Genomic DNA, 13,437 nt, shown 5'->3' on the forward strand with positions numbered 1-13,437 from the left:
AGCTGGGGCCTGTTGACCCCAAGAAGGGCAAGGTCTGGCTACGGGAGAGTTACCTTGTGGATAAAGAACACAACCCTGCCATGGCTGGCTCTAAATTGCATCAATATCCCCTATCTGTGGTCCAGCAAAAGACCTAGGCTATGTCCCAGATCCTTGATTCTGGGTTTTGTGACAACCTTGCCTATTTTTGATTTCCTGACCTCAGTCCCTAAAATCCCTTGCTTCAGTCCTACCTGGTAAACACACAGAAACCTTCCCCACTGCCAGCACACAGAGGCACCTCCCACCACCCCCACAGGTGAGTCCTGGCTGCCCTCCCTCCCGCCAGGCCACCCTGCCCTCCTGTCACTGGAAGGAGATGGAAGGGACCTCTGACACAGGACTTCCCCAGGGGAACTGGCACCCACTGACGGCCCAGCACGAAGTGACCTCGCCTCACCAGCTTACCGGGCGTGCTGCTGGTCGGCCTCCGCTTGGCTGGCCTGGAACAGAGACAGAGAGCTCACTCACTCTTCATCACCCTGCCTTATACAGTGGGTGGGGGACGTGGATGGGCCCACCCTCCCCTCCTGTCAATCCCGGAGAAGGCCCAGCTGACCTGGGCATCCCTGGCCTGGCCGGCCTCCAGCAGGGCCTCGATGGACCGGATCCTCTCCGTGAGCTGTGTGTTCTCAGTCCTGGCCTCCCTGAGCTGCCCCTGGAGGCTGCCCAGCTCCTCACATTTGCTTTTCACCTCTGCTTCCGAGGACTGCAGCTTGCTGTACAGCTCTGTCGTAGAACGAGGGAGACGAGAGAGAGGGAGATGAGAGAGAGGCCAGGACCACGCCCCCCTTCACCGTGTCTGCTCGTGTGCTGAGGATGATGGACGTGCCCCTGGCTGGGCTTATCAGCCCCTGGCTCCAGGACCCCCTAGAATAGGATGAAATGCCCTCTACCCTCCATGGAAAACCACAGAACAAATCTGAGTTGAAGTTTCTACAAATTCCTTCTCCAGTAGACTTGCTCACAGCAGAGACCAGGGCAGGGGTGACTGGACCAGAAATTTTCCAGAGTGGCTGATAATCCTGCTGACCCTGCTTTCCTTGGCTGGCTCCTGCTCCCCCTCCCCAACCCTGCAGTGTCCAGGACCCCTCCCTATCTCCTCTCTGGGTGTCCTCCTCCCAGGTGACCTCAGAAGGTCCCATGGCTCTAAATGTAACCCTGTGTTTATGGCTCCCCGGCTGGTCTGCCCTCCCAGTGACACTAACTAGGCAGCTCGGTCTGACATCACCAGAGTGCCCAGGCCCCTCGCCCTGCGTGCCCTTGCCACCCCAGCTGCTGGCAAGGCCCTGTTGGCTCCATATTCCACCTCCTCCCCACCTACACTTCATGGTCACCTGGGCCAAGCCCCATCATCCCCTCTGGCCTGGACAAGGGGCTCCTCCCTGGTCTCCCGGGTGATACCTGCCCCTACAGTCCACTCTCCACCCAGCACCAGTATCCAAAGTGCCAATCAGATGGCCTCGTCCACTGCCCCAAGCCCTCCGGTCACTTCCTGGCACACTCTCATCACTCCCAAGCCATACCATCTCAGGGCCCTGCACTGGCTGTCCCTCCTCCCCCGGTCCCTGGTGACTGCAGCGCCCACTCTTCCTGTCCCCCAGAGCTCAGCTTAGACACCCTCTAGCTCCAGTGAGGCCTCTTTGACTACCAATCTAAACCCACACCTGGCCCTCTGGATCAGGGGTCAGCCAACTACGCCTTGTAGGCCAAGCTGGCCCCCGGCGAGAACCCAGCCAGGCCCCTATGCTTCCAGACTGTCTGTGGCTGCTTTTGCACTGCAGCGACAGAGGGGGGCACTTGTGAAGACACCATGTGGCCCAGGAAGCTGGTTCTGCACAGAAACAAGTCGCCACCCCAGCTCTAGGTCATGTAGGCTCTTGTGCCTGGATGGGGTACAGTGCTGTGTGACGCTATTGTTGCAGGTTTATCTGACGATGCCAATATCCCTCCTAGAGGGTAGTTCTGTGCACCGCTTCGTCCTGCAAGTCCCTGGTGCCCGTGACCTGCCCACGACACTCAGGTGCACACTAGGCAGGGAGCTATCACTGGCCCATCATGAAGCAGGCCTATGCGCATGGAGGACCACAGCCTTCCAAACCCCAGCCTGGCCTCTGGGTAGATCTAGATGGGAGAACCAGGGAGGCCCAACGCAAGCACGTGGCACCAAGTGGGCCAGTGATGGCCGCAGGAGAATGACCTTGGCTCAACCAGTAGCCATGAGGGCTTGGAGGGTGGGAGGGAGCCCCGAGGAGGCTGGGGCGGGGCGGGGTGGGGGTGGCGCTTTCTGCTCCCCCACATCCGGTCTCCAGCTGCAGGGTTCAGTTCCCTCCTCACCGACTCCCTCACTTGGCCAGGGTCAGCCCACTCCTCAGGTTCTGGGGACCCAGCACCAACCTGCCCGTGGGGCCCAGAGCGAGGCACCCGAGAAGCATGCCCTCACCCGCCATCTGCTGCTGCTGCTCCTGGGCCTTCTCCATGTCCGCCTGGAGGCTGGCATGGCTGGTCTGGGAGCGGCAGAGCTCCCGGCTGACCTCGTCCAGGCGTTTCTGCAGGGCTTCCTCATTTTCCTTGTGCGATGCCTGGAGGGCGGGAGGAGCCGTAAGGACACGGAAGGCCGCCTCATCAGCTCTGCCTCTGAGCAGGGCAGAGGCTCCACGCGGCCATCCTATGCCTGGGAGAGCCACGAGCTCTTGGTTTGCCTATTCTAGAAAGAACGTCCTTCTTTAACACTCTCGAGTCTGCAGCAAACTCCGTCCCAGCCAACACCCTTCTAGTGAGCGGAGGTGGTGGCAAGGGACCCACACTCACCTTTTTTCTGTTTCCCCAGCACAGTCCCTTGGTTCCTTTCCCAGCTGCTTCTGCTCTACCACTTATACACACACGGGCATCGCTCATAATTAAGATCATTTCATGTGGACAGCTCTGACTTGGTTCTTAATATCAAGTGAACCACATGAAATTGCCGACTGTCAGCCATCTTTGAACTACAAAAGTGGCCACTTGGTATGGTTCAGCCTACTCTTTTGCAGATGTTTTCACACGAGTATGAATAGGTTGTCTCGTTCTCTTGACGGCCACATGCCTGTGTGGAGGCGGTACAACTGGCGGGTGGCTGTCTGGGTCTCTGATGGTCTCAACCCTGGCTCCAGCGAGCATCCTGGTATACCTAACACTGGACTCTGGGGCAGCAGTGCCGAGTCGGGCCTCAGACTGTGGCCAGCCCCCTGAAGAATTCAGTTCTCACTGTTTTCAGAGGAAGCTTGTCTGGGGCAGGGCCGACAAACAGGGGACAGACACCCACAGAGGCCATCTCTCAGCCCCTTTAACGTGCTGTTACCCACACCCTGACTTTTAGTTCCTTTTAGCATAACAGCTTCTGAAGGAAAACGACAGAGACAGGGGCCCCTGACGGCGGGCGCCACTCTCCACTGGGAGAGCCTGGTGGATCACGTCCATTGAGAAGTAAGTGTGCCGCACAGTGGAAAACTCTGGGCGGCCTGAGGGTGAGCAACACTTTCTGCATTGGAACATGGCAGAGCATCAGTTCAAACTCCGGTGGGGGGGTGGGGAAGAAAGGATGGTGGTGACAGCCGCTCCACAGCCCTGCATCCCCCTCCAGCTCCAGTGCTCCCCAGAGGGAGGGATGTCAATGGGGCGGAGACATTTGCAGCTGGAAGCACTACCACCAGCTTTTCCTCGCTCTCCCACTCAGACTGCAGGGAGCCGCCCACCGCATGCATCTCTCCATCCATCACTGACATCAATGAGAACACTGTTCCATCAGTCAAGCAACAAAAAATCAAAGGCCCACCTGGACTCAGAACCAGAAACTTATAAAAAGAAACCTTTACTGGAAGGCACACGCACACCTCTTGGGACGAGATGACCGTTCCAACTGGGAGGAGAGCGTGACGCACATGAGCCAGCCACACTAGACAACCCCAGAGCCAGGCTTGTGGTACGCAGGCCAGCGGACTTCATAAAGACACACTAGACAACCCCAGAGCCAGGCTCGTGCTATGTAAGCCAGCAGATTTCATGAAGCCACACTGGACAACCCCAGAGCCAGGCTCGTGCTATGTAAGCCAGCAGATTTCATAAAGCCACACTGGACAACCCCAGAGCCAGGCTCCTGTTACGCGGGCCAGTGAACTTTATAAAAACCCCTGGGTTTCTAAGGTTCAGTTCATCCACTGGAAAAACAAGAACCAGGACAGATGTCTTCATGCTCTCAGCATACCACTTTCTTCCGAGCAGGCCTGGCCAACCCCAGGGGACCCTGAGCTAGGGACAGTCTCCACCTCCCAATGCTAGCCTCTAGGACCCCAAGGCCAGTATGGGAGGTGCCCTCACACACACTGGCCCCCAAGAACCAGCTCACAGCAAAGGAGCCTCAGATTAAGGCAGGACAGCCACACACAAAGCCCCACTCCTCATGTCAGCGTGACAGAGGCGCTTCCTGTCATGGATTGAATTGTGTCCCCCAGAAGAGTGTATCAATTTGGCTAGGCCACGATTCCCAGTATCGTGTGACTGTCTACTGTTCCATCATCCGATGTGATTTTCCCGTGTGTTGTGGATCCTGCCTCTGTGGCTTAGCGGCAGTTACGTTAATGAGGCAGGTACTCAATCTACAGAATTAGGTTGTGTCTTGAGGTAATCTCTTTTGAAATACAAAAGCGAAACGCAAGCAGAGAGACAGGGGGACCTCATACCAGCAAAAAAGCAGCACCGGGAGCAGGGTGCATCCTTGGGAGCCAGGGTTCCTGTGTGAGGAGGCTCCAGTCCAGGGGAAGACTGATGATAAGGCCAACAGAGACAGAAAGCCTTCCCCTGGAGCTGATGATCTGAAATGAACTTGTAGCCTTCTAGACTGTGAGAGAATAAATTTCTCTTTGTTAAAGTCATCCACTTGTGGTATTTCTGTTATAACAGCACTAGATGACTAAGACACTTCTTAAAATCTAAATTTCCAAGTCTGACCAGAACATTTCTGGAACGAGACTTCAGAACCCACATTTACTGAGATTTTGTTATAGGCAAGGCCCTGTCCTTAACATTCTGTGCGTGCCAGCATGGTTAATCCCCATAGCCACCCTGCAAGGCAGGGGCTGCTGCCGCCCCAGCGTGACAGCTGGGGAAACTGAGGCTTTCGAGTATCATGCTAAGAAGTGGCAGAGTGGGGCCTAAACTGTGCAGCCTGATGCCAGAGGTCCCACTGCCAATGACTCATCTTCTTTCAGTCCCAGGCTCTGGAACCCTGAGGGCCCTGAGGCCTAGAGAGGCAGGAGCAGCTGACTGGTGACAAGGCCAGGCCAGGGCTCTGTCTTAGCAGCCCCTTCTAAGACGACAAAGCATGAGGATAGCAGCCTGGGGCCCACACCATCGGCTTCAGCCCTGCGTATGTCAGAGCCACCTGGGGTCTTTAAACACAGCCAGCCAGGCGGCCCCACGGCTCTGACTGGCCTGGGTAGGCCTGTTTCACCATCACAATCCCACCTCGTGAATTCCAACTGTGTTTATCTGTCCACATTTCCTTTCAGTCCTCTTTACATACCCGAACACCAACCTTACCGTTACATGTTTGTCTCTTGTCCCTTCCAGGAGGGAGTCCCTAATGTCCTTGCAAACTTATAGCCTGGCCTTGATAATTGAGCAGAAAAAGGGTCAGAAGCCCCCCAAGTAGCCAGCTCTTTCTTGTCACCAAGAAGTTAAGCCCTGAGCTGGCACAGCTCTGAAGCTAGTCTTGAGGGGTGCTAATCCTGCCTCTCACTCCCCCTCGCTGTGTACACTGGGGTAGTGGCTTAACCTTTCTGTGCCTCTAAACTGCCTTAAGGGTAAAATGCAGGTAGTTGTACTAGCTACTTCACAGGGTCACATGGAGAATTAACTGAATTAAAGCTCAAAGGTGCACAGATATCTTAGGACAATGCTTAACCAAAAAAAAACCAAAAAAAACCCATTGCCATTGAGTTGATTCCAACTCATCGCGACCGTATAGGATAGGGTAGAACTGCCACATAGAATTTCCAAGGAGGGCCTTGTGGATTCGAACTGCCCACCTTTTGGTTAGCAGCCATGCCTCTTAACCACTGTGCCACCAGGGTTTCAGAAAAATGCTTAGCACAGAGAAAACCCCATCAGACTCTAGTGGCCACAGACATCAACGGGGCTAAGGCTAGAGGCTCGAGCCCAGCCCTATCTGCACCTCAAGGCTCCAGAGTCATGGCTGAGAAGGGATGGCCCAGTGGCCAGGCAAGCCCTGGCTTGTTCCCTGCAGACACATGGCCACTGAGCAGCCACCTCGACCCACCTTCAGCTGCAGAACGTGACTCTCGAAAACAACTGCCTTGGCTTCCAGAGCCTTCCGCTGTTGCTCCTCCTGCTTCACGGCTTCCGACTTTTCCACCAGCTCCTTGCTGACCTTGCTGAGCTCCTGCCGGAGTTTGGCCAGCTCCGCATTCTGCCTGCAAGACAGTCACCAGGCCCGATGACAGATGGAAAATGACTCGTGTCAGCGCCTGCCAGCCCAGAACGCCACCCCAGGGCCAGGCTGGTGCTCTGAGCCTTTCCTTCAGGGGACCTCTTCTTTCATAAACAGCTGCCCGAGTTGTGGAGCTACTCCCCAAACCACCGCTGCAGTGCCTGGCGTGTGGGGCCTGAGTGAGCTTTGCTGGAGCCATCACCTCTCCAGCCCAGCACACGCACCAGACAGAGCAGAGCGAACATGCCCTAGAGCAGCCCGTGCCTCCCAGGAGCTCCTAGGCGTTACAGAGAAAAGGCCAGGCGTGCTTCTCCTCAGTGCTGATCCAGGCACTGTCAACGGGCCCACAACACAGCCAACTCGGCAAGACCGCACTCCACAGACAGGCAGCCTGGGGGTCCCGTGCCCTCCTCTCTGGCCAACTCAGCTGCAGCAGAACCCTGAGTACTGTGTTCTCACAAGACAGACCATTCAACCCTGTGCTTCAAAAGTTGGGTCTCAGTACCCAACAGCAAAGTCCAGGAGCTAGAGAGACTGAAGAAGAGGGGCCACTCAGTGCCTGCCTCCTCAGCAGTGAGGCGTGGCAAGGACAATGGCTTCCCGTAGCAGCAGAGAAGACAACTCTCTAAGGCAGTGGACCGCTATCCAGAGAGGGCACCAGGCAAGGCAGGGGAGGCAAGAGGACCGCCCACCACACTGGGGTGGCCATGCAGGCCCAGCTGGCGAGCCTGGGCCCTGGCTGCTCTGCACGGCCAGCTGCGGGCTGTGGAGCCCACCACCTCCCTGGACTCCGTATCCTCGTCTGTGCCACAGGGAAGCTGAGCAAAGCCCTCAGCGGGGCCGCAAGCATGCACGTCTCATACTCCTGAGATTCAAGACTGGGGCACTCACACCAGTGGCCAGACTCTTGGCACTTAGGGTAATGATGGGGGGCTGGGGCAGCTCCTGGACCCACAGAGCTCTGGAACCCTGGGAGGGCCTGGGAAAAAATCCATCCCACTGCTGAATACCCGCAGACTGAATGGAGGTCAGCGGCTGCTTCCTCGGAGGACACAGCTCCAGGCTTTGGAGCTGCCCCTACTTAGGGGCGATACCCACCTCCTGAAACGGAACCAGAGCGATGGCACTCAGCCCCACGTGCTCCTCCTGCCTGTGGTGGCTGAGGAAATAGCAGCCCCAAATCTGTGGCAGGATGGCGGGTCAGGAGGAGGTGAGATGTGTGCACGCACACACCCCAAGAGCACAGAGTAGGGGAGTCCCCAGACAGGAGGGGCACTATCTGGAGATGGCCTTTAGATTTACTCCACGGTGGGGTCGACACCGGCAAAACCAGGCCTAGGGCACAGACGTCCCTGCCAAGGCTCTCCTCCGCAGCGGTCCACCCAGTGCCCACTGAAGGACTGGACTCTCTGCTCTCCTCACCCAGGAGATGCTCTGGGGACAATGCAGAGCCCTGGACATGGTCAGCGCAGGCACGTCAGGCCAAAGGAAGTCACAGCTCCATCAGGTGGGAGAAACGCAGCTGGCTTCTACAGGGCCAGTGGATGGTCACTGTGACCTCAGACAGGGAACGGGAAGAAAGGAGAGCTGCCTTTCACTGCGGGGGCTGAATGCTAGTCTCAGGTCCACCAGTGCTTCCGCTTAGGGGTGATCCTTACTGCGAGGACAGTGCTGAGCAGCAGCCTCTGTGCCGTGATACAATGCTATCACCTGGGCACACGGACATCACCATCCCTCCCAAACAGGAGGCCTTGCCAACGCAGGGCAGTGGGGGGCCAAGGCCCCAGGCCCACGGTCATCTTAGACAATTGCCTGGTCTTAGTACTCGGGCTTCACGTGGGGGACGTGGTGAAGACAGGCATGGGGGGAGCATGCACTCTGGCAGGAAAGCAAGATGTCAGCACCAACAGTGTTGAGGGCACCAACCACATCCACACCCTGGCCCGACGGGGGAATGCTGCAGTGAAGTTTGCCTCTCCCTGCAGCTGTCACCACCAAGAGGACACTAGGCCCCGAGTTACCACTCGCACCAGAGAGGGAGGGTTCAGAACAGAGCCCAAGGCTGCCCACTGGCCTGCAGTCCGTAACAAAGCCAGGATGTGCCTGGCCAGCCTGGCAAGAGGCCTTGGTGAGAGTCCTCCCCAAGTTCTAGAACCCTCCAGGATACAGCCATTCCTGCAGACCAGAATTTCTGGACTTACTTGCTCTCCACCTGGCTGGTGGCCTGGTTCAAGGCATCCCTCAGGATGGAATTCTCCTGCTGCAGACGAGCCAGCTGAGTGTTGGGGCCGTTTTCCAGCTGCTCCTGAAGAGTCCGAACCTGAAAAGTCGACAACAATGGTATCAGTGGGGCAGGCAAAGCACCTGCTTTACAACGAGAGTCAGCTTCTGGGCTGAGGTCAGCCAGGACACAGCCCACAAACAGAAAGCCCCAGGAAGGTTTTGCCTGCTCTACCTGGAGGCTGGGAGGGTTGTTTAAAGCAAGAGGCCTAAGGACCACAAAGCTCTAGCGCCAGTGTGGCCCCTACACCAGGCCTCCCAGCCCAGCCCGCCCAGGCAGCGAGCACTCACCCAGGCCCTCAAATACCCCCTGTCCGCCTCTGCCTCCGAGGTGGCCCAGTCAAGTACACAGCTGCAACCCACAGCTTACAATCACCTCAAGGAAGACTCATCCCAGCCCAGTGACCTCCTGCGGCTGCTCCTGTACCATGCAGGTGGAGGTCACAGCCCAGGAGAAGCAGAGTGCAGGCTGTAGAGATGAGTACCAGGGTCCTGGCTAGAGGGCCATGCTGGAGGACCACTGCCTGGTGCCGGCCTCCAGCCCCTGATACTAGAGCTCTGCAGCCACCAGGCCTCCCTATCTGGACAGTCCTGTTCCAGGCTCCCAGGATGGTTGAGATCCTGCCCCACAGGTGGCCCCCAGGAGATGGGGACACAGGCCAGCTGCGACCAGGTGCTTTGCTCCCTGTGATGTATTCTACACCTTCCTGGTTACTAACATCACACATACACATGCATGGAATGGGACGCCTGGCACTGCCCTGCCACATGGAGCAGCTCCTGGCCCCCCAAAAGCCTGCCCCGGCTCACAGCACCCCTGCGGCCCACCTTGCCCTGCAGCTGCTGCATCTCCTTCATGTGCTCGCGGTAGCTGGCCTGCATGCGTGCCTGTACCGCCGCCATCTCCTGGTCCCGGGCCACCAGCTGCTTCTTCACGTTGGCCTCCCCAGCTGCTGCCTTGGCCTTTTCCGCAGCCAGCTCCTGGGACAAGTAGTGAGAAGGACAGGTGAAGAGAAGGGCACAGTCACTGGGGCCAGGAGCCTATCAGACAGGACCAAGACCATCTCGAGTGGTATCTGTTACACTCAGAGTACCGTGGGGCTGGAAGGACCCTGAGAACAGACGCTGCTTAGCTCCCGCTGTGTACTGAGTTCTCAGACAGACCAGATTCAGCATAGCAGAAAGTAAGCACGAGGCCACAAGGAATCCCTGGGAAACCCTGCTGGCCCTGTGCCATTATGGGCTAGGTGTCGACGTGGCCACAGGGAGGTGGCAGAGCCAGCATTGCCAGGGTTCAGGGGCACTGGCTCAGCCTGTGATGAGTGTACTCCAGGCAACCACAGGTCACTTTCAGGACATGAAGGTGGAGAGCCCTGATGGTAGGGGTCAGGACATGGGGGGATGCCATCCCACTGTAGCCGGGGCGTCAGCCCACCTCTGGAGAACCCCAGGGACAGATGCCATGATGCACACCAGATGCAAGCCTAGGGAGGGCTGGCCTGTGTCACTGTGGCAGTGGTGGAAGCCATGGGGCACAGGGTAACAAAACAAGCAAGGGTCCCTGATGCCATCACTCCTGGGGTAAGGGAGCTCCCTGTCTGCCCCTCCAGCCAGACCGGCAAAAGCTTGGCAGGAATACTGTGAGCCCAGCTGGCTGGGTGATGGGGTACAACTGTCCCTTGAGATTCAAGACCCTGCCCCAGCCTGGGCGGTGGACCAGAGAAGTGGGGGACCTCTCCCTCCCCAGGCAGAGCTCCAGGTCTAGGGCCAGAGTGTCCTCCTGCCAGAGGCTGGAGGGGGCCATGAGCTAGGGGAGGTGAGGCTGTGCCGGTCGGGGGGTCATCACTTGGTGCCACTGTGGCGCTGAGTGTCTGACAGGCCCTGGGACCCCCAGGAACCACTGGCCCCACTTTTCAAAGACAATCATCCCCCGGGCCCCACCCAGGGGGAGAGACCAGCAACAGCATGCAACTCTAAGTTAAGGAGCTTCTCCTTAACTGTCTAAAGGAGTGGGGGGCAGCTACACTGTGCCACTCTGGACAAGCACCTGTCTCATTTCATCCTTGGTGAGGTGAAAATCATCGCCTCCACTTTAGAGCCAACACCGAGCCTTGGAGATAACGAACCTGTTCAGGCCTGTGGGCAGCTGCAAGTGGCAGGACTGAGACCTGAACCTGGGACTGTGTGAGCCCAGAGGGCTCCCAGGAAGGGGTAGGTAACAAGACCCCATGCTTCCGGACTGCGCCAGAAGCTCCCAGGACACAGGACAGCACTTCAGCGGGCTAGGACTTCATTGCACTGTCTCCTCGAAAAGCACGCCCCACCGGCCCTTGGTGGGCAAAGCAGGGCGCAGTAGGATAGCCTCACACGTGAGCAAAGCAGGAGTCCCTTTCCAGGCTGGTGCTTGTGTGCTGGGTTTCCCAGACAACAGCCTAGAGAAGTAGATGGTGGCATCAGGGCTCAGAGGCCCTGGGGAATCCATGGCCACATAAAGGGCAGGTGGCGAAGCCTCACAGGCTGTCCCCCACCCTCCTCTGCTTGCTACTTGGGCCCCCAGAGGCCAGTGCTGAGGTGTCCAGGGACGCCCTTCCCCAGCCCTAGGTGGTCCCTGTGCAGGCGCAGGGCACCAAACCCCAGTCTCCCGGGTCAGAGTAGGTACCAGAATTCAGTGGGACTCTCTCTTCCTTTGCCCTGGGCTTTGTGAAAGGACAGAGAAGGGCCCATTCTTCCCAGCCCTCCATGGCTCCTTTTTCTTCCTCCTGCATGTCCAATTCTTAATTCAGATGCACGGGTTAGACTTATTTTTTTATAGTGTCCTGAGAGGTGGGGGACACTGACCCAGTTTCCGCTGACTAAGCTGGGAGACAATGACACTCCAGTGCTCTTTCACGCACTGTCCCCAGCCCGAGTGTGGGCCCCGCATGGTGTGTGCTCCCATGGCTGGACTGCCCTGCTTATCTGGCTCAGCTCCCAATCCCAAAGGGGGACCGGCTACGGGAAGGCAGGCCTTGGAGCACGAACACCTCCCGCTCCCCCTAGGGCACTCCATCCGTCGGGGGCCTCCATTACTGCACCATGGCTCAGAGCCCGATCCCCTCCAGGGCCCTGAGGCCCAGCAACCCAAGTGGGCACAGGATGAGATCTGTCTGAGTCACTCAGGACAGGGGCCCCAAAGAAAGGACCCCCGGAAAGAGTACGGAGTACGACAGGCCACATGTCACCGGAGCTCTGCCGGAAGCCTGGGAGATTCCCAGACGCCCAGGATGGTGCTCTGAGGTGTGGAAGCCCGCTGGTCCCTGCAAAGCTTTGACCCTCTCTGCAGAGACGCAACGTGTGTGTAGGGGCCACCATCTGGCAGGTGACGCCAAAAGTTCTCTGTGCCTGGATCATGCCTGCAATTGCGGACCCCAAGAAAACAAATTAAGGAAAACCCTCTTGGTCAACTACAGAAACCTCTTTACAGGGACGAAGAAAACTTGAGGGGAACCAGGAAACACAGATCCTCCCAATCTCACCAGTTTGTGGAGGGTTAAAAAGAACTTACACATCTTCAGTCACTTAACTTCCTTACATAATTTTGCTCAACAGTACTGGGCTAGGAGACACAACCCAAGAATCAAACAAGCACATCAGCTCTGCGGCAAACTCTCCACAGGGCCGCTGGGATCCACTGTTGTCAACTCCAGGGGCACAGGGAAGGGCAAGGACCAGATACATGAGCCACAGCCTTGAACCATCTACACGTGGAAAGTGTAGGAGGCCAAGGCAGCTTCTTCTGGGCTAGCAGCAGCCTCGGCCGTCGTGGCCACTTGCTCCTAGGCACCTGCTCGGCAGGGCCACACACGGGTAGGCATAGTGCTTGCTCTCCAGGGGCTCCTGGTCCAATGACAGAATAAGGCGTAATCCCAACAAGGAACCAAGTGCTGGGGGGAAAAATGGGGGTGGTGGGAGGCTCTGAATAAGGGAGATGGAACTCAGGCTCATGGATAAGGAAGAGCGGCCTGGAGGAGGTGAGCAAGGGCCCGGCATGTCTGGGTGCAGATGGGGGTGGGAGGTAGGGGAGGGGGTGGTGTACAGAGGGAGCTCAGGGTGCAGACCTCGGTCTGAAGATCAGAAGCCGTCAGCAGTTTAGAGAGGGTCCTCCCAGGCCAGCTCTGTGTTTGCGAGCCAGAGAGAAGGGAGGGCCTGGCTGGACACACCTGCAAATCCCTCGGAGCCCAGGAATCCAGGACTAGGAGAACAAAGCACTTCGGCCCAGGCGGCTCAGGGCCCCTGTAGCCAGCCACAGAGATTCTCTCGTCCTGCCTGGGGCAGGGGCTGAGGAGGGTAGCTGGGGATCAGCAGCCACCGTGGTTTTGGAAATCTTTTCACAGGGCCACCACTGATGGAGAGTCTGGACACAAATGACCAACACATGGGTGGGGGGCTGCTTTTGTAGGTCACACCCCACCCCCACTTTTTGCCCTTTCCAAGGTGGATCAAACCCCAGCAATAGGGAAGGGACAGACCTCCGTCACCACCAGAGGCTTCCCCTCACCCCACTGGCACACCTCAAAAAAAGCAAAAAAAAAAAAAAACCGGCCCACCCTAAATTAGGGGCAGGCAGAGGTAGTAACCAGGAAACTACACAG

General features: G+C 57.7%; 1 protein-coding gene across 6 annotated transcripts in view; it reads right to left on the bottom strand.

The window, feature by feature from the left end:
• The window catches only part of RRBP1 (ribosome binding protein 1), a 68,244-nt gene that overhangs the window by 12,358 nt on the left and 42,449 nt on the right, over positions 1-13,437 (bottom strand). For all 6 annotated transcript variants that reach the window (XM_049869944.1, XM_049869943.1, XM_049869942.1 and 3 more), the window contains exons 5-10: positions 9,635-9,787; positions 8,728-8,846; positions 6,356-6,509; positions 2,483-2,621; positions 599-768; positions 448-482 (exon numbers count right to left, since the gene is read on the bottom strand). In XM_049869944.1, the coding sequence (XP_049725901.1) occupies positions 448-482; positions 599-768; positions 2,483-2,621; positions 6,356-6,509; positions 8,728-8,846; positions 9,635-9,787 (770 nt within the window). The remainder of the gene's footprint in view (positions 1-447; positions 483-598; positions 769-2,482; positions 2,622-6,355; positions 6,510-8,727; positions 8,847-9,634; positions 9,788-13,437) is intronic.

This window comes from Elephas maximus, chromosome 25, assembly GCF_024166365.1.
Source record: "Elephas maximus indicus isolate mEleMax1 chromosome 25, mEleMax1 primary haplotype, whole genome shotgun sequence".
NCBI classification, from domain to species: Eukaryota; Metazoa; Chordata; class Mammalia; order Proboscidea; family Elephantidae; genus Elephas; species Elephas maximus.